Source organism: Cygnus olor, chromosome 17 (genome assembly GCF_009769625.2).
Source record: "Cygnus olor isolate bCygOlo1 chromosome 17, bCygOlo1.pri.v2, whole genome shotgun sequence".
Lineage (NCBI taxonomy): Eukaryota > Metazoa > Chordata > Aves > Anseriformes > Anatidae > Cygnus > Cygnus olor.
This window is the reverse complement of record NC_049185.1, coordinates 3648932-3675763: the sequence shown is the minus strand read 5'-3', so window position 1 is coordinate 3675763 and position 26832 is coordinate 3648932. Positions and strand designations below refer to the sequence as shown.

Genomic DNA, 26832 nt, shown 5'->3' with positions numbered 1-26832 from the left:
GTTTCACAGCCTCATCTCACCCAGGGGCTGAGGACAGACAGCCAGCCCCGGGCACGGGGCCGAGCTGCTGGAATCACGCCGCAGCGTTTCCAAACCTGTTCCTCCACCTGCTGAAACACTCGGAGCAGTATTTATTTTTAAAGCCTCCCTCACTGCAGCGATCAGGCAGCACTTAAAAAAAATATATATATAGCGCTGATCTGCACCTTCTTTGTTGGCGTGGGGTTCCCGGAGGATCCAGCAGCTCAAGGGGGTGCTCACCAAAGAGGCCCGCCAAGCTGCCCCTCTTACGGGGCTTTGTTGCCAATGCAGCCTCAGCTGGTAAGGAATTACCACTGGTGCATTTCACAGCATTGTTTATAAGACGTTATTAAGGAGTTCATCGGGAAACAGAACCAAATAGACCAGAAAGTGAATAAAGACATAAACCACTTTCCTCCAGCTGCAGATGAGCAGGAAAGAAAGCTGAGAATGGAACCCAGCTGGGCAATCCCTCGCCACCCCCCAGGGCAGTTGGGGACATTTGCTGGGTTTTAGAGGCTGAGTAACATGCCCCCGTTTCACCAACATCCACCCAGCAGCTCCTACCTCTGTTCCAGCTCCCAAAGAGCCAAGCTTGGGCTCTCCATGCCCCAGGGCTGGAGCCCTCTCCAAATACCCCGGGGGTGTAGCAGGGCTCAGCTGCAGCTCGTGCCCCCCAGCCCCTGCGCGAGCAAGGCTGCCATGCTCCGGAGAATGCCAGGGCCAGGGTTTACAGCACACAGTGGGGCTGTTGTTGGTAACCAAGCCCTGAACGAGCCCGGGTGCAGCATGTGAGCTGTATTTTTAACTCCAAGGCCCTGGCGCCATGGAAAACCAGGTGCCCGCTCCAGGCGCCCATTGGCACCGCTGCTTTGCCGTGCCCTGGGCATTGGGTTGCAGGGCTGAGCTGCGGCCAGGAGCTTGTTGGGGGACGTGTGAGTGGGGATGATGTGGGGACAAACCCCAGTTTCCCAGCTGAGAGGCTGGTTTAGCATCCCCAAGTAGAAACAAAGGTTTGCAGCCCATCCAGAGGGTACGGAAATGCCCACAAGCATCCCCATCTGCCCCTGCCCTTGCCTCCCAGCCCTCCAGCTCAGCCAACACCAGCAGAGGCTAAGAACATCAACTCATCTTTATTCTTCAAGTCTGAAAAGTAAAAGCACAAGTTCTCTTTGGAAAAAGAAAAAAAAAATGTTCAAACATGCAGACAGTTTACATTTCTCAGCAGGTCCGGTGGGGGTTTGGCTGTCGGGGGGCAGGGATATGCTGTTGGCCCCCGCCACTGGACACGTGCCTTCGTGCTGGCGAGGGGCCGTTTGTGGAGATGGAGTTCAAAAAAAAAAAAAAAAAAACAGAGAAGACGACGACACAGGACCACGGGATTCTACTTCAATTTAAGAGGAGAAAAGGGCACTTTTTTGCTACCATTACAAACATCCCGCCTGCTCACCTTACAGCAAAAAAAAAAAAAAAAAAAAAAAAAAAGGACTGTAACGAGGACACCCGTTCTGCCCGGTCTGACGGACACAAAACCCTCTACCAGAGCATCAGACCGCCGCAAAACCGCAGTGACGGTGGCCTGGTGGCCGTGGCAGCTGGTCCCGGGGAGCAGCGGGCGCTGCCGTCCCCACGAGCAGGAGAGGCTGTGCCCAGTGGCCACCCCGCTGGGGACCGGGGAGCGGGGTCGGGGGGGAGCGGGGAGCAGAGAGGAGGCCGCCAGGGTGCGGGGGGGGCCGTCAGGCACAGGTGGCCTCGGGGCTCTCCACGGGGATCTCACTGCCGCAGCCACCCTCACCGTACTGCTGGTATGGGGGGATCTGGGGTGCCTCGATGATCAGCAGCCCCTCCGGCGACAAGGAGGCAAAGACGGTGATGGGATCCACCTCGTAGGGCAGCCTGGAGCGGGGACAGAGAGACAAACAGGTTTAGGAGCTGGGGTGGCCGTGTGGCTCGCAGCATCCCTGCTGGGAATGCCCACATGGGCAGGGTCAGCAGCCCCCGTGGCGCTCTCCGAATCCCCCTGTTGTTCCTGTAGCTCCCAGGAACGCGCTGGGGATATTTAGAGCGGTCTCTTGGCCGCCTCGCCACCCGCCGGGCACTCTGTTTAATCTCTGCGGCAGATGTGTTTGACAGGACGTCACCACAGCCTGCGCCGGCCTGGCTTCTGCCGAGCACGAGTAAATCAGCCCCGTGCCGCTGCCTGCGTCGTGCCCAGCGCCTTGCCCGTAAAAGGAGCCTCGGCGCCTGCCTCTCACCCAGCACGACCGCCCCGCGCACGCAGCTTTTTCCCAGGAATATTTTGGGGAAGCCAAGCGGCAAAAGCCCCCGCCGCTTCCTTGCGGTTTGCACCTGGTGCTGGCTCACCTTCCCCGCTGCTCTTACTGAGTGAGTCAAGGCGATAGCGATCTGCCTGACATCATTCGGATATGTACTCGGGTACGCACGCGGCCGCGCACTGATGACTGGGTGTATTTTGGGGCTGGTGATGGGATCAGCACTTCGCGGCCCCGCAGGATGTGCTGGCACAGTGCACCCCTCTCCTGCTGGGGTCCAAAATGCAGGGAGGGGACCGAAAATCACCCTGGGCGCTGCTCCATGCCTGCCCGCTCTCATGTCAGGGCAGATTTTGGGGTGGAGACAGCAGTGCTGTGGCCATCCCATGTCACGGGGATGGGGTTGTGCTTGTAGAGGGCGTAGGAGGATGCCCCGGGGCCGGGTGATACCTACTGGATTTTCTTGGTGAAGTTCTTGGAGACGATGCCTCCTTCCACCTGCTGCTCCTCATGTTTGCCTGGGGGGAAGGACAAAGGCAGTGTCACCACCCCGCAGGGCTCCTTTGGTTAACCCAAAAAGCAAAACAAAACAAAACCCAGGAAAGTTTCCAAAGGAGAGGTTTTCCCTTCCCCAGCACAGAGGCTTCCACGTGGGGAGGGAGACGCCAGACCCAGCCAGGCCTTGAGCTTAAAATGGGAGCGATCGTCACAATGAAGTGATTCTAAAATGCCTCTCTCGGGAAAAAAAAAAGAAGGGAAGAGAGATGCCAGCAGCTTGAGGCAGCAGCAAGTGCCCAGCCTCTGGGGCTGCACTGGTCTGAGGAGGAGGAGGAAGTAGAGGAGGATGGGGTGTCTTCCCCTGCCAAACACCTTCATTTCCCATGAAGGCCTGGGTCCTGCTTGCTGCCAAGAGATGGAGCTGAAGAAGGAGCCCCCAGACGTGATAAAATCTTGGGAGGGGCCCCATCCCCTTGCCCCTATCCTCCGCCAAGCTGCCAGGTGCTGTATGAGAGCCCCCCTAGGTGGGGCTTGAGCTCTGAGGCCACTCGGCCCCCCCCAACCCACAGTGTCCCCCCACACCCCAAATCAGCCCCCGGGGCAAATACTGCAGCACGGCAGCCCCAGGAGGTGTGGGACATTGGCCTGGGGGATGCTTGGGGCCGGGGGCAAATTGTTGGGGCATCACGGCTGGATTTTTAGGGAGGTGCTTCTGGCTGCCTCGCTCTCGGCCCCTTTAAAGGGAATCTCCCTCTCTCCCTCTGCTCTGGCCTCACACGGCTATAATTAACCCAGACAAGCTGGGGCCCCTCTCAGCAGCTAGCTACTGGATGCCAGCTGGGACTGAAATCGGGGAGATTTACCCCAAAGGAGACTTTTCCTTTCCATTTTGGCAGCAAGCATGCCACCACGGCTCCTGAGCAGGGTCCCCCACCACATCACCAACCCCTTCTGCACCGAGCCCGTGGGGATGCCACAGGCAGGGCAGGACCTTCGCGCCCCATCCTCCTCCTCCTCCTCCCTGCACTTCGGCTCTCACCTGACACCTCGACGTAGCCGTCCTTGGTTTTGACCGTCAGCTCCTCGGGTTTGAAGCTGTGCACGTTGACGCACACCTTCCAGGGCTCGCGGGACGCGGGCACGGGGCTGCGGCTCTCGGGGTACCCCCCGAAGCGGGCGCCGTAGCCGGGGGCCATGGCGGAGGCGCGGGCCATGCCGGCACGCAGCGGGCCTGGCCAGGTGGTGGTGAGCCGGGGCCGAGCCCAGTCGGGCCAGTCTGCCGTCAGGTCCCCGGGGAAGGGCGACATGCCGAAATCATCGTCCAGGAGGCGTGAGGTCAAGCCGGGCTCCCGGAAAGGGTCGCGGACGCTTCGCCTGCCGGGGTAATGGCAGGAGAAGGGCAGCTGGCTGTCGGCCATGGCTCGCCGCTCCAGCGGCTCGGGGCTCACGGAGCCTCAGTGGGGCTGCTCCTGGCTGCAAAATTCCCCGGGGAGCCCGGCCCGGGGCAGGCGCATCCACGCGGGCGGGGGCTCGGGCGGGCGCGGTGGGGGCTGCTCCCTCCCTGGCACCAGGCGGAGGGCGATGGAGGAACCCCGATTCAGGGCTGAACCATTCGGTGCTTGAAAAGCAAGTGCAGGAAGGACGGAGGAGATCTCTGGACCAAAAAAAAAAAAAAAAAAAACTTCCTGGTTGGCTTCAGTCCCAGGGATCGGGTGGTGGAAAATAAAACTTCTCGGCTGGAGAAGGAAAAAAGAACAAACAAACACGAATATCCCAAGATTAAAAGCTTATCTCTCCCCTCTCTCTCCTACAATCACGGTGCAGCTTCCCCGCCGCTCCCGGGTGAGAGCCGCAATAAATGCTTGAGCTCGGAGCCGAGAAACTTCTGTAACCTTCCAGCCGCCGGGCGAGCGCTATTTATACGGCTTTGGGAGGGGGGAGGCTGTGTTTTGCAATTCCTGCCCTGTCAGCCGAGTATTTTGGAGAGGATGAAACAGCCGTGGAGAATCTGGGCTGCGGCAGCTGACCTCTCCCGCTGGCCCGAGGATCCCAGCCGCCACAGGGCCATGGCGTTTTCAGCAGCTGCCCCAGCCCCTGCCTAAAAATAACCCCAGAGCTCATCGCTTTCGCCCCAATGTCACCCGTTAAAAATACCCCCACAGTGGGTCCAGCCCCCGCACCGTATGGCCACGTGTCCCCATGCCACCGAGCAGCCCACTGTGCTGGGAAATGTGTCACCGCCATCCCCACAGCACAGCACGCAAGGGGACGAAGCTGGTTGGGATTTGTGGGCTGATGCCCGGGGCTGGGCCTGGAGCAATGCTCCCAAACTGCCTGGGGGGGGGGGGGGAGCGGGACCCCACAAAGCAACTAGGCACGGTCCTCGCCCCCTCGCACTCCTCCTCCTCCTCGCCGCGTGCCCGGCCCTGCCGCAGCAGGGCGAGGCGCTAATCACAGCCCGCGCGGTGGTGGCGGAGCTAATTACAGGGCAGCGTGCAGGGGGAAGGGGTGCGGTGGCGGTGGCGCGAGTGGTGTACCCGGTGGTGCGAGTGGGGGTACCTGGTGGTGTCCCTGCGGGGGGTCCTGGCACGGCTGGGGTGGGTGGGCGATGCAGCGTGCCGGGGGATGTCGCTGAGGATGTGCAGTGCCGGGTGCTGGACCGCTTCGTCACGCCATGTCCTCTCCCCAGCTCTGCCTCACACTCCTGCTCTCCAGCATCTGCAATTTTTCTAATGGACTCGATGGCACTAATTGCAGCGGGGAGGCTGTAATGCGCTGCAGGCCGTGCAGCAATTCAGCTGCTGGTCACTCTGACGGCATTAATCACGCTGCGCCGACGCGGTACCGCTGGGGAGGGAGCTGCCTTTGCTGGTGTAGGGAACGGCCGCTTCCCCTGCTCAACCCTCGGCTCCTGCACCACTGCGTGCGTGGGGGCACGGCCAGGCATGGCGGGGGCTCTCTGGGGACCAAAGGGGACGCCCTGGAGATGCCTGGGAGGAGCAGGGAGGCAGCTGCCAGTAGAGGCCAAAGCGTCCTTCTCTGTCCCTTTGTCCTGCCTGGCTAAGGGCTCCCCCCAGTCGGGGTGACACAGGTGTCCTGGGGGTGACACAGGCCCACAGGAAGAGGCGCTGAGCCTCGGGGAGGCTTAGGGCAGCCCCGTGGCCACCACCATCCCTGCTGCATTTCCAGGAGCCTCCCCACATCCTCAGTCCCACATCTCCCCAGTAGCTCCAGGCCATCCTCCCTCCCCGGCCAGGAATTCACCTTGTCGCCTTGTTTATCCCTATTAGTCACACGTCCCTCTCCGGGGCCATCCTGATTTAGCTCCTGTTGTCACTCCAAACCTCCCAGTCGCCTCCCACCGCCCAGCCGGCCCCGCGGCTGCCAGCAGCGCCACGTCAGCTCTGGGGAGCGCGGCACGGCCACCCATCTGCCGAGGGACGTGGGGACGCTGCCCCGTATCCCTGTTGTCTGTTCCATGGCCAGAGCCTTCCCGGGTGCACATATGAGCTGCCATCGAGGCTCAGCCCGGTGCCACGACCAGCGCTCACATCTGGTCCTGAGAAGCATCCCCGGGTGAGGGGCATCCTCCCTGTGGAGCCCCCAAACCCTGACCCCCCTGGTGCAACAGCTGCGTTTCTAGCTTGCGCTAGTGGTGGCTGAACTGCGGGAGACCCAAATCCCATGGCAAAGGGCAGCAAAAGCCTGGCCCAGCGAGGAAAGGAGAGCTGGCAGGAACTCAAACAACTGTTTTTGCTCCAGTCCGTGCCCTGAGGACCCAGTTCTCAGCAGCTGAGAGTGTAGGCACATGTCCTACCCCACCGAGCAGCTGAAAGAACCCAAAATATCCTGCCACACCCAGCCGCATCCAAAAGGAACATGAGAAACGGGGCTGTGATGAGAACCAGATACCATCTGAATCTTTATTGGAACCCTTTTTCTAAACAGGCTAACAACTCAAATACCCCAGGAAGACTAAAGAATACAGTATGCATTTCCATGGAAAGCAAAGGTAGTTTTACAATGGAGTCAAATGAACAGATGCACCAGTGTAATTTGGTAAGGAATCGGCCAACAGGTGAGAAAACAGGGACACTGTTTCCCTGGCAGCTTTTCTCCCGTCTTGGCTTTTGTTCTAAATCTCCCCATTCCCTGGATTTTGAACATGGAGAGCTGCCCTGGTGGGGCTCAGGGTGCTGTTCTCTAAGCAACAGCCCAGAAGTCAGGCTGCTTTACCGTGAAGCTGTTGCTGCAACAGCAGATGTAGCGGTGCTTCAGAGACCCTCCTGATCCTGTGCAAACCTCCAGGTAGCAGCAAAAGTCATAGGAATTATCCATCCTTGAGTACAGAGATAATAAAGCCCCACTGGACACTAAAGGGCAAAGACTTCAGTTAGGCACCTAAATCCATCCCTTTCTCAAGCAAATATCCTACTTCAAACAAATACCTTTGTTTCACAGAAGGGAGCGATGCCTGCAGCCAGCTCCTGCTCGTTGCAGCGCTTGGGAGAGGACAGGAGCGAGCTCCGCAGCCCTGATATTTCTCCCTAAATCTCTGGTGGTTGAGCTCCCAATGAGCCTCGTTGGTCTGGCACATGCCCCCGAGCTGGCAGAGGCCAGCCCCCGTGGTGAGTCACCTCTCTCCAGTGTATACGGCACACCTCGCTGCATGCAAAAGGCTCAAACATTCCTGGACCCAATGGCAAGACCCAAATAGTTTTTCTAAGTAATGCTCAATAAATAGGAGAAATAAATATTAAATAAGAGGCTGAGTCCTCTCAGCCTTTTCAATATATGTACAATGCATAGCAAAATAACGTTGATTGGCTGTTGCAGACAGGTTTGGTACAACGTCAGTCCCCCAGAACAACAAAAACATTGAGAAAAGTTGCGGTCAACATAAAGCAGAGCACAAGCGAGTGCTGCAACCCGTGGTGAAATAACACAACGGTGCTTTGAAAGATCCCTCCTCTGCGCTTTTCAGCAAAACCACAGGGGGATTGGGCTGGGTTTGCTGGAATCTGGCCCCAGTGCATGGGGTGGGACAGGAGGAACCCCAAGACAAGGCTGGTCCAGGGAGCAGGGAGCGTCCCAGGGGGACACGTGTGCTGTGGGTGCTGTGTTGTGTGCTCTGCCGTGGAAAGGCAACCAGGGTGCTTGGGACGGAAACAAAATCACGGGCAGGAAGGAGCCCTTGAATGAGGAAGGAGAACTCTACCCTTTGAGATAGTGCTTCCAAAAGGTGGCAGAGAGATTCCCCCAAAGCCTCGCTGCTCTCGGTGAGGCCCCAGCTGGTCCTGGGTGCAGCGGCCGCCGATGAGCAGCGATTCACCTGCACCAAAAGGACCGAGCTGCCCGCCAGCTGGAAGCTGCTCCTTGCAGACAGCAGCAGTCTGGGATGCTGAACACAGAGCAAAAAATCCTGTAACAGCAAGGAATGAGCGAAAATGGAAAAAAAAAAAAAAAAAGAAGCACTGGCAAAAGGCACAGAGACAGAAAAGCTCACGGGCTTCTCGCAAACTGACAGAAAACCCAGTTGTCCACTGACAGGGAGGTTGATGGTCTGGATTGTACTGAAAAACCTTAAATAAGTTAAAAAATAAAGAGATAAATACCACTGAGGGAAACATATATGTATATGCACATAGGCACATACAGGCACACACACACACACGTGTACACGCAGACGGTTAGGTCCTGTCACCGGAGGCTGGATTTTGCAAGCACCTCCCGCAGACAGCTCGCTCTCTCACGGTCTGACTTCTTCAGTTTTTCCATGGGTGGGTCATGGCGCGGCGATAAACAACACCGGGGCGCCCTGGCGACGGCGTCCTCCTCCCAGGGAAGCCGGCGGAGCGATGCCGAGCAGCCCGGTTTCGGCAGCGGGGCCGGGGGAAGCAGGGCTGGCAGCAGCTGGAGCCCGGCCCGCAAAGCAGCCACCCCTGGCCGAGAGGCAGGCGCTGCGAGAACCTCTACACAACAACAGCGACACGGAGACGTTCAGAACAGGCAAACAGATCCAAAAATAACTTATTGTCCCTCCCCCCACAACCTCCCCTTCCCAAAAAATAGAATAAATAAATACTGGTAACGGCGACTACCTGCATCCATTCGGACGTACAATTAAAAATAGAATAATAATAAATAAATAAATAAATAAATAAAGAGGTTTGCTCCAACGTGAGTCACTTGGGAAACCCCAGGAGCGTTTAGCTGCCATGGACTGTGCAGGCGGAGGCAGCCCTGGAGGTGCGGGGCAGCCGGACCGGTCATCTCCCGTCCCACTGTCGGCATGTGCCACTGCCCCCGACGCAGTGTTTGTTCGTCCGTCCCCAGCCACGAGGAACTCAAGTCAGTGTTGGGTTTGGATATTTACACCGGTTGCACAAAGCTCTTCATTTCTTTCCTGGTTTTTGCCTGCCTGGCTCGCTGCTGCCTTGCTGCAGACACAAGTGTGTCTTCAGGGGTACTCGGGCAGGAGGCAACTCTCCGTGCACCGGTGGATTTGGGGTTGGGTCTCCAGTCACTGCGATCAGGTCTTGTATGGAGCAGGACGGGGCACGCAAATGCCAAACTGGGAGAGACTCTCTGGGGGAGAAGCGTGAGGTTTTCAGCCCTTTACGAGAAGGGAGCTCACCGCAGAAGATGGCCAAGGGGCTGCTGCCAGGCCCAGGGCAGGGGAAGGAAGCAGCACCCTTCTGCACGAACACCCTGTCTTCGATCCTCAGCCACAGCCCCCTGGGTTTGCTCAGCCCTGCCAGGAACGCGCTTCTCTGTGCCCTAGGAAGTGCCCTCCCAGGAGCTGGATGTCTCCCCACCGAGCAGCGCCAGGAGCCCAGCCCAGCGCCCAGCTCTGTGCCTCAGCCACCCTCAAACTACCCCCACGGAACAAGGCAGGGGGACCGGGAAATAAGTGGGGCTTGGGCTGGAAGGCACAGGGCAAGGGGGACCAGCAGTGGGAAGGAGACTGGGAAAAGGGGACCCCTGGCATCAAGCCTCCCCGTGTACCAGCCAGGTAGAAGTATAACCCTCGCTACTGTTTTTTCCAACAGATAACGTGCATTTTTGCTTGATAAGGCAATCATCCAGGCTGTGTTTGTCTTCCGTCTGCTCACAGCTTGGCCCCTTTACCTGCTGCCAGCAGGAGCAGGGCCCTGGGTAACTCTTTATCTGGTGAGTTTACTTTTCTTTCTAAGCCCTCTCCTCCTCCAGCAGATGCTGGCTCCCCTTAGCCCTTTTCTGTGACACTTACGTGACACACCTCCTTGACTCATTAAGCCCAAACTTGTTAATAATCACACAGGATGGAAGGGGAGGGGATGGAAAAAGGGAGGGAGGGAAGTCTTAAGCCTAAATTAGCGTCTCTAAGCAGCCAGGTGTTGTAAGAGAAAGAAAATCCTCAGCACCAGCTCAGCCTGTGCTGGGAGAAGTCTTTGTTACCCTGCAAAACACAGTAATTGCACAGGCAGCTGGGCTGGCAAGCCTGGCAGGGAGACAAAACCGCAGGGCCGCCCAGGCAGGCAGGGCCCTCCTGGGAAAAACAGGCAATTAGTGGGGGCCCTTCCTGTCCCCCCCACGCCGCTCCGTCCCCCCAGCACCAAACCGGGGTTCCATGTACCCTGCTGCAGCTGCGAGGAGGGGAAGAGCCTCGGAGCGATGGAGCGCTGGGGGAGGCCAGACCCTGCGCCGTGTGTCTGGGGGCTGCTCGGTCACCCCATGGTCAGAGCTGAGAGCAGAGCCTTTTCAGCTGTGTAGTGCCAGGGAGGGAAAATATCCTCTTGTCTTACACTTGGAGTGCTGGGGCTGCTGATCCTGCCTTCAAGGGGAGCCTGAGAGTCTCAAGGAGAAATTATTTCCCCAAACCCTCCTTCTGTTGACAACTGCTGTCTGTTATGAGAACGGGGAGCTGGGATCCCCTGGCTCACACACTGCCCTTCTGACCCCGTGTGCTCTCCCTACACCCCACTGCGGGTACCCCGCTGGAGTTAACCCAGCGCCCTTGTCTCCTCACAGTCCATCTTGCTCTCAGAGATCAAGGAACCCTTAGAAAAACCTGAACTGTCCCCAAACTGCAAGAGAGTCCTCCAAGAAGGGAACCCCACAGCCTCACCTCTCACACTGTGGCACCGACTCCCCACTCCCAAATCTGCTTCAGACCTCAGCAGTGCGTTCACGAGTCACAGTGCTGGAGGGAAACAGAACGACCCTGCGAAAGATGAACCTGGTAGGAAAGGGCAGGAGCTTTTTTTTTTTTTCCCCAGGAATTAACATCAGGAGGGATTTCTAGCCTTCTATTTATAGCAGAGACTGGCTTATGGCAATAAATAAATATTCTCATGGAAGAGGCCTGCTGCAGAGCAGGCAGAAATTCTGGGGGAGACACCCATGGGACCTGATATTTGCCTTGGTTATGACAGGTCACCCCCACTCATCACCAAAGCTTCCCAGCAAATTCCTCCCTAAATGTGTCTCTTCCTCCAAGGGAAATTAATCTGCTGGCTACCAGTTTGGCAGGAGAAGAGCAAGGAGACAAATTCTTCCTTTGGACCAGCTGGTGGCTCTCGGAGGACGGCGGTGATGGGGAGACGGGGGATGTTGGTGAGGATGGAGCAGGTCTGTTGTAACAGGCTCTCCGCGGGGCACTGACCCTCCTTCCAGCCCCGGCTGGGGGAGCCGGGACAGATCCATCCTCTCTGCAAGGCGGCGAAGGGGCTGCGCCGGGTGCACACGGCCTCTTACTCTGTCCGAAGTGGGGAAGGGAGACCTGGTGCTGCCATCGCATCGGTATCAGGGGTGATTGCTATCGATGGCCGGGTAGGTGGGAAGGACGTGGAGAATGCCAGGAATTTGGAGGTGCCGGCAGCGTGCGAGCCCTCGGCGGCACTCCCTAGCGCCGCAGGCTGTCGGAGCTGCCTCCTGACTCAGAGCTCCTGCTCTGGCTGCGGCTGCTTCTGGGGCCTGAGCTGCGGCTGCGGCTCCTGCCCTCCCCACTGCTGCTGCTCCAGCTGCGGCTCCGGCTCGTCCGGGAGCTGGAGTAGCTCCGGCTCCGGCTGGGGGAGCGGCTAAAGGTGCTGTACCAAGAGGAATAGCTGCTGGCGCTGCTGGAGGAGGAAGGACTGGGCCGATAGTAGGGGATGGGGCGTTTGCGGGCACTGTGGGGACAAAAAGATGTGGATTACCAGGAACGCCAGGACAGATTTACTGCCTAAATCTCCAAAAAGCACTGTTTATGCCGTACGACAGCCTCCCAGCTTATTTGTTTATTTACAAGAAATAAAGTAGGTATCTGACAGGCTTTGGGATTCCACTTCCAGGGCCCTGGGGAACACCCCAAGCACCAAGTCTGAGGCTGGGCTCTGCCTGATGCTGTCCCCAGAAGCCCTCAGCTTGAGGCTTACAGGCTCTCTGTACCCGGGACATCTACCACAGGAGAGGGCGAAGCAAAAAGCCTGTAGGGGGATGCATCTCGTATCTGATGGGCAAGTCCCTGCTCTGACTTCATCTGTCTTTCTTCTTCAGTGGCTGTAAACGAGACCCCTGAATCCTCTCTCTGCCTCTAGCTGGAAATCCTGAAGCTCTAGGAGTGGCAGACGGGCCTGCTGATCAGGCTCAGGGGAACCGGTCTCCTGCTGGAGCAACCTCCACTGGCAAGGACTGGGACCAGAGGACAGCCCACGTCCCCCAGCAGGGACAGCTGAACCTGCCTCCCTCCGAAGCACAGGCCTGTGTCACAGAATGTCCCTGTACCTCGTGATGCGCCGAGCTTCCAGGTGGCTGGGGGAGTCTCTCCTGCGTTTCCTCAGGGGCGAGTAGGAGCACCGCCACCGCCGGTCACGCTCCCTGTGCGACTCCTTCTCGCTGGAGCCGTACTTGTGCTCTCGCTCACGGTCCCTAGGGAAGGTTGGGAACAGTCAGCGCTGGGCTCGTGCAGGTGCAGTTGGCTGGGTGGGGGGTTGAATGCACAGAAAATGACCCACAAAGGCACACAGCTCCGAAAGGGAACACCCTAAAGCTCAGTGCTCTGGTGGCATCAGCCCTGCACACACAATCAGCTGGGCAGTGAGACACTCATCTGGCCTGACAGACAGACACTGACCGATTCTGGGCTGCCTGGAAGATTCAGCAGCCTCCTGGCTGCCCCACGCTGCTGAGCTAAGATGGCTTCCCCGTACCCGTTCCTGTAGCTGTGCTCGGTATTTCCACAGCTCTGCTAAAGCTGCTCTTGCTGGCTGTGCTGCAAAACCGGGTGAGCACAGCCCTGCCAGTGGGCCCCACGCGTGCCGAGGGCCCCAGGTATCCCTGCAGGGCCGCGCGGCTCCGCATGGCTCGCCAGAAGGAGTGTCAGGGTTGCTATGGTTTTATCTTTTGTTAAATTCCCGTACACGTCAGCACAGGCCCTTCTGCAGAACACAGATGATTTCATACACCCCGTTCCCTGCTTGGTGCCATCTGCAAAGCGCTACGTTACAGACCAGGAGCCCGGGCCCTGCACACAGGAAACGTTCTCCTACGGCAGAGCAGGGACTGTCGCAGCTTGCAGGAATCAGGCCCCGGGAATGTAACATTTAAGGGTGCCAAATGTTCACAGTATGCTCAGCAGCAGAGGTGTTACCAGAAAAAAAAAACTGCCCAAAGGCATCTCCGGGGCTGAGCTGTGAGATGCGTCTTCTGCAGGGTGTGGCGTGAGCAGAGTCTCCTGGACCGTGCTTCCCCTTGCATGGCTGAACGAGCGCCAGCACGAGGGTACCTGGCATCTGCCCACACAGCAGGGACACTTCTCAGGGCCTGACACCTCTTTGGCAGAGCTGCAGCCCTGAAAAGCAGAGCGTCTTTCCCTGCTGCACTAAGATTTCTCTCTGACAAGGGCTGCAGCCCTGCCGCAGGGGTGTGCTGCTGGCTGCTGTGGGCTTCTTGGATGATGGAAGCCACGGGCAGACCCAGCTGGAGCCTAACGCTCTGCCCACTGCTCACAGCCCCGTCGCTGGCCCCCAGCACGACAGGGAGGGCACTCCCCGGGTTTTCCTGTGAGGCACCTCCTACTTGCACGAGGCCCTGGCAAACATCACCGAGCAGCCATCTGTGCACTCTGCCGAGCAGCATGTCCTTCGCAGCAGCTCGGAGCGGAGGAAGAGCCGCCTCGCACGCCGCACGCTCTGAGTATGAGGTGCTGTGATGCTTCAGTGCCGGGGATATACCAGCCTCCCTCCCTGCCCTGAAAGCAGGACGTTTCAGAGTGAAATTCCCCTGAATCAATGCAGGGTGGTTATTCCTTGGCTACAGGAAATCCCCTCTTGCCACAGAAAGCGAAAGGCTCACTGCTGGGCTCTTTCCTCTGCTACCACCACCAGCTCTGGGGCAATAAATGGGAAGATATTTCCATAGGGCTGCAGGCCAACATAACATGCTGATATAACCCTTGCTCCATGTCTCCCTGCTCCTCCTTCACTCTGGTGAGGAGTATTGGGGTGCCTGAAGCACCTAGTGAGGAAGCTTGGGGAGCAGTTTGGGGCTGACAGAGGGACCCAGAAAGCAGGCTGGAGTACAAGCAAGCGATGGAGGCAGTGGAGAGGCATGAGGCAGCAATTATCACATGCAGAGACAGATGTACCTGCTAGGGCTGTAGCGGGAGTAACTGGGGCTCCGGCGAGGCTTTGAACTCCTGCTTCCAGGACTTTTTTTGCAGGATTTGGAGGAATAGCTGGGGGACCGTGAAGAAGACCTGGGGACAGAGAATAAACACATAAATTAAAGATGCTGGAAGATGAGACAGGTCCAGATTCCTCCTAATCTAGGCTAATGGGGGGAAGAGATATCCCATATTGCAGGAGCTATGTGGCTCCCTACGTACACACACAAACCCTTTCACCCACTTCCTCAGGGAGTCTGACAGCCTGCAAGGGGCTGGACGTTGCCCAGGGTCACAGAGACAGCCGTTTGCACTGGCCTTACCTCTTCCCTGAAGAGCAGGACCTGCTTCGGGAGTACTTGGGGGAGGCCCTGTGGTGTGAGGAGCGGGAGCGGCTGGAGCGGCTGGAGCCAGGGGAGGACCTGCCTGTGCTGCTGTACGACTCGCTGCGGGAGCACGGCCTTGCCGGGGAGCTGGGGGCTGGGGACGGGGACAAATTTCGCTTCTTCTCCTCCGAACAGCTGAGACACAAGGACAGGCACGCTCTGAAAACATATATATTTGGGTGGTCAGTTAAGCCGTGACTTACAGCTTACATGAGCTAACAGCACTCCCATCCTCCCAGTCCCAAAGCGGGGATAAAAACCTCCTGATTTCCTAGGCTCCTGCTGCAGGAGGCCCAGCGTGTGCGGTCAGAGCCCAAGAGCTCAGCCTCCAGGCTGTGGGCCAGGTCTCAGGCAGCTCTTCTGCCCCATGCCCTGCAGGCCCTGGGGAGGCAGCGAGGCAAGGAGAAGCCCTACAGCAAGGAAAGCCAGGGCTCCGGGCCTGCACAGCAGTGTGAGCACGCACGTCCCACCACCTTTCGAGAGGCCTGTGTGAATCCTTGCACTTTCAGGAGAAGTGTCCTGGCTGTGAATCGGGGCTGGCCTACCAACAGCAATGGCCAGCTGCAATTCCAGCTCCACCCATGCGAAGGCAGAGTTATCCCACTGGAGTCACGGTGTGAGAAGTATATAGGGCCTCAAAATTGTATCCTCTGACTGAAAATTCAGGACTTGTTCTTCCTAATACCAATTCCCCTGGCTCCTTCCCACTCCTGGACCACAGCCTGGCTCTAACTTTTGGTGTTTAAGACCTGAGGGCCTGGAATTGCTCCCTAACACCACTGCCTGAGCACAGCCTTGGGTACCAGCCCTTGTGCTTCAGTGCCTTCATCCTCAGCATCACTGGGCAAATCCCCAGGAAAGGGAGGCAGTGATGGAGGCTGGCACCTACATCCCTCTCCTGATGATGTCTTGTGGCACTAGACTGTGTTTGACTCCAGCTCCAGCAGCATCATGGTCCCAGTGCACAGAGCTGCTGCTGTGTTATCCCATAGCCAGCACAGCACCTGCCTCTCCCTGTGCTCCCCACGTGCACAAAATGCTATCTGGTTGCCCAGGACCAGTCCTGAAAGGAGGCAGGAAGGCACAGACTGGATTAGTCTTGTTGGACAGGTGAAAAAACAGCCCATAATGGTTTTAGTGAAAATTAATTGCGTTCCCCTTCCCCACAGTAAAATAATTTGCAAGGGAACCCCTCAGGCACCTTTCCAGAATTTGCCCAGAAGGACCAACAACATGGTCGTGTCCAGCAGAGCAGGGCTGTGCTCAGGACACAGCTCTGCACAGGGCCAAACCCCAGGCGAGCCACATTAATGCCAGAAGAGCAGGCACGGGCATTGCCCAGGGGTGCGATGGCTGGGTTTTCGTCTTCCTCCTCAGGCTAAAGCATTGCTCAATGCTGGGTTCCCGACTCCAGACTGGCAAGACCGCGGGTCTGATTTACATCTAACTCTCTCCAGACCACAAAAACCTCCCTGCCAGCTCATCACTGCAACTGGCAAGCAGGCAGGAGATACAGAGCAACGCCGTAGCAGGTATTTGGCTGCCAGCAGCAGCTGTTGGTAATCACTGACCTTCGGTCTTGTCCCTGGGCATCTGGAGACAGATTTTCCAAAGCTGTCGCCTTGGTCTGGGAAAAGCAACTGGTGAAGGAATTTCCTGAATCAGAGCTGTTATCACTGTTGGCCAGTTTGGGCTTCCCGGACGAGAAGGCATGGCCAAAGCCATCATGGACTAGACTTCTTTTCTCCTGGCTGTCCTTTGACCTGGATGAGCTCGTTTGAGTGGAGGGAGGGGAGGAAGTATCGTTTCCTGAGTCATATTCATGATACTCTCCGTTCTGGCTGGCTAGGTTGCCAGGCGGGCTGTCTGTTTTGGTAAAGAGGTCAGCAGAAGACCCTGACTGAGAGATCTGAAAGCAAAAAAGCCATTTGGCATTGTTTGAACATTTTTTTAAGGGGGATTGTTTTTTGGTTTTACTTTGATTTTTTTTTAAATAAACCCAGAAATTTTACCATCATGATGCACTGAAACAAAAGGAAAGAAACAAACAAAGTAAGAAAGCAAGAAAGAAAAAGAAGAAAGAGAAGAAAACAAAAGCACATATCCCTGAAAGAAATCCACAGTAAGAAGAAACTTCTTTTCCCCCTGCTATGATAACGGGAAGATTTAGAGATCATGCAAAGAGTATCAGCATGCGATTCATGTTAAACAAAAGAGTTCAACAAAGTAAACGGGCAACCAAACAATCAAAGTAACTAACTAAATAAAAAAAGGCGTAACAGAGGAAAAAGCCCTTATTTAACCTAAAAGGAGGGAAATTTAAAAGAAAAAAAAAAAAAGGAAAATACATACAAAAAAACTACATAATTCTTGGGGGAAAAAAAAAAGAAACAAATTCTCAAATAAGTGATTTTTTTTAAAAGCTTCCTTAATGAAGAGGGTGAGTAAATGTCACTAAAATAAGTAAAAATCAAATCAAATCAAGGGCTTCTGTACAAAGTAAAAAATGGCAAAATAAACAAGCTTAGCACTTTGAAAATTAAAAAATAAAAATAAAAATGGGGGGAGAGGAAAAAAAAAAGAAAAATCCCTCTGGAAATAAAAGGTATACAGACACTTCTTTGTGTGCTTTTTTTCCCCCTGAAGAAGATATAGCTAATGCGCTCAAGTGACCTCTAATAAATTCCCTGGTGTCTTGCGGATAGCATCCACTTACCCATCAAGAACTCCTCCTTTAGTAGGTAAGGTGTAAGAAAAAAGGAAGAGCGGGCAACATAAGTCCATCATTAGAGTCTCAAATTACATGAAAAAAACATAAACCCTCTCTTCAATCCACACTGCCAACTGTTCACTTGACTCCGCTATGTAAATGTCAAGCCTGCTTTTTGTCTGCTTGCTTGTCTCACTTATTATTCATTTTTGTTTCCTTCTGGTTTAAATTAGGCTATCCAGCCTGCTCCCGGAGGCTGATCGCTTGTGCTGAAAAGTCGTGGCTTGCACTAAATCCCCTCGGGTTTCCTGGTGGCCCACGGACACATGGAAGTAGCAAAAGGAGCTTGAAGGAAGAAGCAAAAAAATAAAGTAGAGGAGGGAAAAATATCCCCCTTGTTTTGCTGGTTTGGAGACCTATTGGGATGGGTGATAGCCCTGCTCCTGCCAGCCGTGGTGTTCAGCTATACCCGGGCTGGTTTTCTGTGGGCTGCTGACCCTGATGTGGCGAGCAAGGACCCCATATCCACGTGGCTGCCTTGGCCAGGGCTGTCATCTGGGACCCTGAGCACCACTGGGGGCTTTACATCATTTGAATATTTTAACCCTTCAGTTTTAATTTTATTCATATCTATTAGAGCCAGGCCAGGAACGTACCAGCACTGGGCAGTGGGGCTAGGTTAGTGCCAGCGCCTGCTCTTGCTATGGGGAGAATTAGGGCCAAACACAGACCTAGCATGCCTGGACCCTTGTGTGGCCTCCTCCTTTTTCACTGCTCTCCTAACTGCCACCCATATCGTTCGGTCCAGGATTTGCAGTGTGGATATGTATGCTTGATTCCCCCCACTCCAGACAGTCCTTCAGTGCTGTACCTGCAAGCCAACCTCCCTCCAACCCCCCGAACATCCTCTGGGGCACGCAGCGCCCTCCCTCTGCTTCCTTTGTGCTCTCCGAGCCACTATGGGGAGCTGGGATGTGCCCTCCCAAATCTGGGGTATTCTGAGCCAAGAATCAGGGGGGCTGCTCTTGATTTAATTTAAGAGGTGCTAACTGGGACACGGAGGGTGACTCAGATGCACACTGAGACCAGCACCGACTGAAACCGGAGGGGAGCTGCTCCAAGAGCAGAGCTGCCGGAGCACACAACAGCTCTCAGCGAGCAGTCCGTGTTGAACGAGGGCTGTTCACAACACCCTCATGCTCTGAAAACACCTGGGCTTGGAGGATCTCCAAGTACTTGCTGCTTGTTTAGTAACAGGCAGTGTTTCTGGGACAAAGCACAGAGGGACAGGAATTATTTCATCCCATCCCATCCATGCCAGAGCTGGGGACTCCCCATCTTCTCCCATCTCTGCTCCACACTAACCTGTAAGTAACTTCTAAGCCACGCTCACATCAAAGGAGCATAAGAGAGCCAGCTACCCAGCTTTCCTGTTTTCCACCAATTCTTTCTGAAACCCTGACACCGCATCCAGAGCTCTGAGGGAATTGGCATCCTTGGTCTGAACCACAGCTCTCTCCCCAGGGGCATCCCAGAAAATACAGGACTGCGCTTTCAAACATGGAACCAGATTTTTTATTGTTTTTTTGAGATGGCTTATGGCTTGCATTATACCTGAACCCTAACCAAAAGGCAGTCAGCTCTTGACTGCATTTTATTTATGGGTGTAAAAGACCTTGTGAGATGCTCCCTGGCTACACAGGTAGGAGGCCTGGGGCGGGCTGCTCAGAGGGACACGGCCACCAGCACTGCACGTGCATACACACCTCACTTCTCCCTCCCAATCTGAACCAAAGGACCTTTATTTCTTCACAGCCGAGAAATCCACCTGTTTCTTCGCATTTCTAAAACAGCTTTTAAGGCTGCCTTTGGGACCTGGGATATATGCTCTTGCTTTGCCTTTGCTGAAATCTACCTTCAAAGTGACACCTGTTGTCAGCACATCACTAAATCTAGCAAAAAACTGAGCGCTCAACAAGCTTCTCTGTAGCTCCGCTGCTGCAGTAGCAGCACTCTGGGAAGAGGCAACACGTGGATATAATTAAATCATAGAGCCTGCAGTCCTTGTGAGGGCTGGAAGGCCTGGCCTGGGATTTCTGTCCTGCACCAGGAGCCAAGACAGGCCTCAAGGTGCTCGACTTCTCTGCTCAGAGACAACTTCCCCATCTGACAGCCTTGGCTTTGCTCCTGGTTCCATTTTCCTGTTTGTGAAAGGCACAAAGGCCACACAAAATGGAAACCAGGAGCCGCATCTGAAAACACTGCGCAGAGTTCAACTGAATTCTAATGGCTTTTTTATTTTTCTAGGTTTCTTGAAAGAGCCTGGTCTTTCATGAATCTAATTTTCTCTGTGTGAACATTTGGCTTCCCCTCCCTCCCCCCCAGTAAGTAATTAAATAATCTCAGTGAACTTTGCTTCTTTCAGCAGGGGACCTGCTGCTGCCCTCAAGAAAACCTAAGATATACACTTATTGTTTGGGGGTGTGGGTTTTTTTTGTTTGTTTCATATCATTATTTAATCAAGATGGAGGTGTGAGCAGAAACGAGGCCCTCACTCGTACTTCAGAAGGTAATTTCAAGTGTGCTCATAGATCAAGAGGCAGTGCAGACTAATAGGTTACAAAAATACAATCACCACTCGTCTTCCAATTAAATTGAACAAGTCCATTTACTGTGCTTCAAACAGCCCCGAGGAGAGATAGGGCTATAAATTTTCTCAGCCATAAGGGGACCGAGGCCCATCAATGAGCAGCGTGGCACAGCCTCACTCATAGCCAGAGGGTTTCTTTCTTGGGTCTCGTTCTCTTGTTTTGCAACTCATTTCAAAGCAGAGTTAATTTCTCTTTCAGGGTTGCGTAACGTCTCCCCTCCCTCCCTCTTTCTGTGCGTTACACTAATGAAAGGAACAAAAAGCTTGCGTCAGTGACCCCTGCTCCCCGCGAGGGCTGGCAGACAGCTGCCGGCGCACGATGCAGCACCTGCTGCGAGGGGCTGCGAGCCTCCCTGGAGATGGTCCCCTTCGGGACCAGCAGGGACATAGGGCTGCCCTTCACCCAGGGGAGATGCCCCAGCTGAAAAGCCAACGAAAAATCTTGTCTGCCCACCAGGGTGCAGCCAGCGTGGTGTGACACAGGCCGGAGGGTCTGCAGCTCAGCTCCGGGCCAGGCTGGAATGGCTTTGGGGTGAGGGTTTGTGTCGGGACAGCTCCTTTGGGGTATTGCTTGGTCCTCCCGTGGCTGCATGCACCCCTGCCTCCAACTGAGCACTGAGCTGCAAAATTTTCAGACAATAATCAGCGTAACTTCAGTCCTCTGGCTGGGAGGGGGAAAAATGGAACAGCAAAGGGAGCACCTTCCATATTGAGGGGAGGCTTTGCCTTTCAGCTCTTTAAGGGCCCTGTTTGTTCTCAGAAGCACAGCGTGCAGCAGTGAAAAGAATAGCTTTTCCTATATAAACAAAATCCCAGGCTAGAAAAAAAGAAAAAAAAAAAAAGCAAGAGTGAGGCAGCCTGCAAGTCTGCTACAAGACTCCCTGAGCCCTCCTGCACGCAGCGTCCCAGCCCCTGTGCAGTATTTCCCCGCTTGTACCTTCCTGCAGACCCGCTAGCACAAAGACAAACAGCACTACTTGCAACAACTGTACCCCACTGAGCCTCGTTGAAAATTTGGGTCAAGCCTATGTTAATTTGTGACACTGTAAATGAGCTTCAGTGAAAGTAAAGGAGCTGGCAGGGAAAGTACATGCAGAGTGCAGCTATCTTCATCAGGTACAACAAAGGCAATTAAAATTGCACCCTGCAGGTATTTATATTGCGCTGCTCAACCAAAAGCACGAGGGCATGTAATACAGCTGTGTTGGTGTAGAATAAGTGTCTGCAGCAGGTTAGGGGGGCTGCTAAGAGGTGCTGCATATTACCCACAGTTTCTCAGCACGCTGAGGCACAGAGCCACAGCCCTATTTCTCAACAGGTATCTGTTGTGGCTGCATGTGATTAAAGGGAAAAATTAGAGTGAGAAGCTAGGAACTTCATTGCTCAGAAGTAGCAGGGAACTCCGGGGTGTTTTTGTGTGTGTGCATATGCATGCATGCATCAGCTTGCACATAAAGGCAAGAGGGAAAGAAGCAAGGTAGGTGCATGGGCAGGGCACTCTTTGTGTGCTTTCGCCCTCATAATTAAAGGTAAACTGAGTTAGATGTGGCCATTCCAATAGAAAAGTAAAACAATGTGTGGAGGCAAAATTTACCACACAGTGCTTCAACTTGTCAGCAGAAAAAGAAAATAGAATAAAAACTGGCTTTAAAAAACCTTTGGATTTGGAAATGCTATAGCATTACCTCAAGGAAGTTTGTGTATTGTCTGTCTGGGTTTTCTCTGCATGTCAAGATCCTACCAAAAAAATCTCTTTCCTTTTGAGATACCACGATGCATCTCCCCATGTAACGATGGTTTGGTTTGGAAGCTTAGGCCAGAAGAAAGCGCAGGGAGTGTGATATAACAACTCCCACTGAAACTTGGCATTTTTTTTAACCCAAATTCTGGATTTTTCCACAAAAACATTTTCTGCAAGAGCAGACAGCTGAGCATCATGAATCCAGACCTCTCTCAATGTAGATTCTGACAGAACTAAGCTCCTTTATAGAGCAACCCTTGACCTCACAAAAAGGAGAGCCATACAACACTTGTGTATAGGCATTAATAGAGAAGGCTAAAAGTTTCCATCCCATTTTTCCCTTGCCAGTTTTGAATACATGATATTTAATGACCTTATCTGGAAAAAAATCAGGGGCAGCACTCAACCAGGGGCTTCGATTTAAACAAGTGCTTAAACAATGTCCCAACAGAGTGTACTTCTTTCTGGGAACAGAGAGGACACTAGTGGATTGTGTAATAAAGGTATTGACACCTTTTTGTCACTGGAATATTTGCCTATATTATTAACCCTAGCTAGAAAGAACACAGCAACAGCCTGATGACTTTTGCTCTGCATCCATTACCTGCATCTGTAACTATAAAACTGATTATAAAAACTGATATAAGACTGAAACCCCTGCCCTGCGACTTGCATGCTCATTTACCCCAAATGAGGCAAGTGGAAAGCAGAGCACAGCATGCTTGAGTTTAGCTAATTTTAAAGGTTCTTACAATTTTAAATTAGAGTTTACTCTTGCTCTGGGAGCAAAACAGTTGGCAATTGGCCTCACAGGACTCATGAAGCCTGGCTTCAGAGAAAGGAAACCTCGTACCAATTAAAAAACAGACCTACACCTGAAATATGCATGTAAAATATGCAGCTTGAACACCACCAGCAAAACCCTGGTGACGAGATGCAGTCTTTGGCTGGCTGGTTTTTGAAAGGAGCTGCGAACTCATTCTGACCTTCCTAAGTTGACCCAGGGCAACACCCCAGGCTTGTAGCAATGAAAGCTTCTGTTTGGTATTCTTTCTTTTCATGTGTGCACACGTAGACACGCACCTAAGTATGGTGCTCACGTTCTGTTCTTGCTCTGCCTTATATGGCTTTATAAGCAGTGACTCATGTGTACTACATACTCAGTAGATGTATATAACATAATTCATTCTGAAAGACAACTTGTGCCTGTCCACATCCATGTATGATCTGCGTATTTTGATTGGAATGCTACCTGTGCAGGTGAGCGGATAAAGCGTCTCCTCTTGCTGGGACTACCCATCTCACACCTGGTATAACTACTGAGTATTTGCATTTGAGCACTAGCTATAAAAGGAGAAAAATCAGTTCCCCATTACATAACACTTTGGGGCTTGGAGGTCTACGTACTCAAGACACTGCTAACATTACACATCCATACACAAATACAAGTTTCTGCAATACCTTGAGTCTTATGTAGCACTTTCTCTCTCCTGAATGCCTATCAGACACTAACACTGATCAAAGGGCATCACACCTCTGCTTTCCAGCTACTAGGAACAAAGGGGAAACGTGCCATGGAAATCACGATTTCACATCAATCAGTATCTAATATTAATTTCTCTCCATTGTTTGCTCCCTCAGTTCTATGGCATGTATTATATCATCTCTTTCCATGTATATGGAAAAACATCCCAAGGCACTGAGCCTGACTTTCCCCTTGGCTGCACATGCAGTTCCCATTAGCATCAATGAGAGCTGCTCATAAGCTCTGAATTTGGCCCTTGGGCTTGTCAGTCCAGAGCAACAGTGATCCTAGGAGGACCCTGATGGTCAGATAACATCCCCTGCCAATAATCACCAACTCATTAAATGTAAATGTTTCTTTTATATATGTTTGATTCCCTTTCTTCCCCTGAAGGACTAAACTTTCGGACATGAAGACCAGTGAATTAAGTTCACATTCAGATGAGCAAAGACTGCATAATAAACACATCCCTGTAAAATATCATTGCTGGAGGCCACTTTTTCTTTGTTAAATGTCCTCAATTCATTATTCATAAGCTAAAGTCTTGGCAAGTTTTTCCCCTCTCCAACCCCACCCTTGATGTGAAAGTGCTGAAGGAAGGAACGACTTTAAATACATTGGAGAACAGCACCATTAATAAATAATACCATTTTAACCAACTTTGTCTAACATCACTATAATTGAGTTATAAAAATTTTATAGCATATTTCTTGCCCAGATTCCCGTGGCTAGTTCAAGCAAAGCAGCATAGTGTGTAATACTTACTACTTCCTTGGGAGACAGGAAGCTGTAGAGTGGGAGGGTTTGGCTGGCTTTTTGGTTGGCCTGAACCTCTGCAGAGGAGCTTCGCTTTGCTGTGACCTTTGAATGGTGCTGGGAGCATCTTCGCCGTGTTTTACGCCCTTCCTCCCGAGACCTGGCTCTGTGCCTCCAGAAGACATGGAGAACCAAACCGTTACTCCTCGGTATTGCAGTGGTGCCCATTGCCAGCTCCACACAAACCCTTGACAGCTTTGTGCTGAGCCACTGCACGTGGGAGAAAATCTTCCACATGACTTCTCTGTGGAGTCATGATGGACAGAAAAGGAATATTTTGCTTTTCTCCTTTTTTTTAATATATATATTTAGCATCCAGGAAACTTGGAGTTGATTTTGGACCTTAACCTCAAATTTCAGCTCCAATTCATAATTTTATGGTGGTTCAAGACAATGGTACTTCCAAGCAGCTTAAATGTCCCTTTGTCAATACACCTCCAAGAGAAGACACTCTGCACTTGCATGAACATCCCACCTATTACAGGTTGCATTCCTCCCTGCACTGATCATCATCAAATTTTCGTGAGAAAATTCTCAGTAATTAGGAATGGAGGGGGAGAGAGGGGGTGGTTTGCTCATCAAGTCAAGTGCTTTCAAAGAACACGTATCAAATTCATGTGCATAAACTATGCAACTTGCTATTGCAGTGATGTGGCCCTAGCACCAGCATCCACTCAGCTGGCCTCAGGATGCATCTGTCATCCACAGGACAGAGATTTTAATCAGGTCAAAGACAGTGGATACAGATGCCATTGGCAAATACATTTCCATTGCTAAGAACAAGTTTAACGGCTTGCCTGGGACATCAGAAGCACAAAGCCCTTGGGCTGGGGAAGGCAGACTGGGCTGAAATCAGCTGTCACTGGCTGAGCATCAGCTATGGGGATTAGAAGTGACTGCTGGACTGAGAAGCTGAAGCCACTGCTCCTCAAGCCAAAACCCTCTCTTTTATGGCCAAGAGCACAAGCAGCTCAACCCATGGTGTCCCAGCAGAACGGGACACGGCTCTGTGCAGAGCTCATGGATCAGACGAGCTGTTGCAATCACAGCCCTGAGCTCAGCGAGCGGTCACGTTACCTGCTTCGGCAGCTCGGGGAGTAGGAGTCAGAGCTCTCTGAGCGAGAGTGGCGGTGGCGATGGCGATGAGCTTTCCGGGTGCGCCCACGAGAGCTTTAAGAAGGCAGAGAGGAAAACCACCATTAGACAGCAGACTGGGGGCTGCAAGAGGCAGCAGGTGGAGGCTGAAGTCATTTAAATCAGAAACAAGAGTTGCACTTTAAGCCAAAGAGATTGGTGCGTGAGACATGGTGCAGTACACCAAGGCATGAGAAATTCTCCATCCCTTCACAGCTACGCTGACATTCAGGCAAGCCTTCTTACTGAGATCTACAGTAGCATTTTAACTACAAGCTATTAGGTTGCCTCTATGGCCTGCTGGAGGAAGATCTATGGACTAGCACGCAGGAACACAGCAGACAGCACCAATCCTTTCTGCTTTCAAGACCTTAAAGAAGACCTTAAAGAACTGTCAGCTACTCTCCCTTCATCCTGCAGGCTGCCCTGACAGCCAGGGAACTGCCCAGGACGTTCCCATTGCTAAGCCTTGATGTGGGAGCACAGTCCCTCTGGGCAACCCATTGCAAAGCTCAAACCCTCCCCTTTCTTGCTGTGCCCCTCTCTGTAGTGCAGGCTCCTTTCTAAACAGCAGATGCAAGAGGCCAGGTTCCAAATAATACAGTGCACTTAGTATCAGACAGCCTTCCCCCACCTTCTCAAGGTGGGAGGGTCTGGCTAGTCCTATAGGATGCTATGATTGCTGTATAAACATGAAGGACAGCTTCCCTAACTGCAGCCTGCCCTATTGCGGGTACAGGACCCTTTTACCTGGCTTCTCATAGGTGTCCAGTCACGCTGCCCCCTTTCTTTACAGGGCCACAGGGACCAGCAAAATGTGCACACAGACCCAGGTTCACTGTCCTGCTGCTCCATTTGGGTCATTACTGATGGCTTACCTGGCCCCATTACTGCAGGGCTGTTGCTGCCCTTGCCAAAAGCTTGAGCCCTGCACACGGAGAGCAGGATGATGTGGGTGGCAGGCTCTGTCACCTTCAGTGCCTATTCCTCCTCATCATGCTCAGTGCCCATCACAGCAGGTATTTTAGGTCTGGTAGTGCAGCCATCTGCTCAGCCAGGCGTTGCTGTGCCAGCAGGCAAAGCTAACGAGGGGTTAGCTGATGGGAACAGTCTGCTTTCACGGCCACGCTGCACCAGTCCTTGACACTGCTAATATAGCTGACTGGACAGCATTTAGCAGTCTGGCACCATGAAAACTTAGCAAATCAATTGCTTGAGAAGAGCATCTCCCCTAAGACAAAAGGGCAGCCGCCAGGGCAACTGCTTGAACTCCACTTGGCTGTTTCCTCTGATGCTTTTTACACCCTATGATTCTATTTAAGAAAAACAACAACAACAACAACAAAAAACATTTTGGGATCTTTCTTCCTTCTTTCTGCACAGATGAAGTCAGGAATACTGAACATCTCTCCCTCACACAGTGGATTTATGTGAAAATCCCCATTTTCTCTT

The 26832-nt window shown here is 53.3% G+C and overlaps 2 protein-coding genes across 3 annotated transcripts in view; both read right to left on the bottom strand.

Annotated features, from left to right (window-relative positions):
* Nucleotides 1-1135: 1135 nt before the first annotated feature.
* HSPB8 (heat shock protein family B (small) member 8) lies at nucleotides 1136-4955 on the bottom strand. Its single transcript, XM_040577298.1, has 3 exons — nucleotides 3832-4955; nucleotides 2749-2812; nucleotides 1136-1917 (listed from the first exon to the last, which is right to left on the bottom strand). The coding sequence occupies exons 1-3, from the start codon at nucleotides 4208-4210 to the stop codon at nucleotides 1758-1760; spliced, it is 603 nt and encodes a 200-aa protein (XP_040433232.1). The 5' UTR covers nucleotides 4211-4955; the 3' UTR covers nucleotides 1136-1757.
* A 1740-nt stretch (nucleotides 4956-6695) lies between these two features.
* SRRM4 (serine/arginine repetitive matrix 4) overlaps nucleotides 6696-26832 on the bottom strand; it is a 37362-nt gene continuing 17225 nt past the window's right edge. Inside the window, exons 7-13 of one of the 2 annotated variants that reach the window (XM_040576811.1) lie at nucleotides 25324-25416; nucleotides 24196-24358; nucleotides 16376-16713; nucleotides 14742-14963; nucleotides 14401-14511; nucleotides 12540-12683; nucleotides 6696-11944 (exon numbers count right to left, since the gene is read on the bottom strand). In XM_040576811.1, coding sequence (XP_040432745.1) covers nucleotides 11680-11944; nucleotides 12540-12683; nucleotides 14401-14511; nucleotides 14742-14963; nucleotides 16376-16713; nucleotides 24196-24358; nucleotides 25324-25416 — 1336 coding nt within the window. In that variant the 3' untranslated portion in view covers nucleotides 6696-11679. The remainder of the gene's footprint in view (nucleotides 11945-12539; nucleotides 12684-14400; nucleotides 14512-14741; nucleotides 14964-16375; nucleotides 16714-24195; nucleotides 24359-25323; nucleotides 25417-26832) is intronic. The other variant, XM_040576812.1, reaches the window with a different exon arrangement.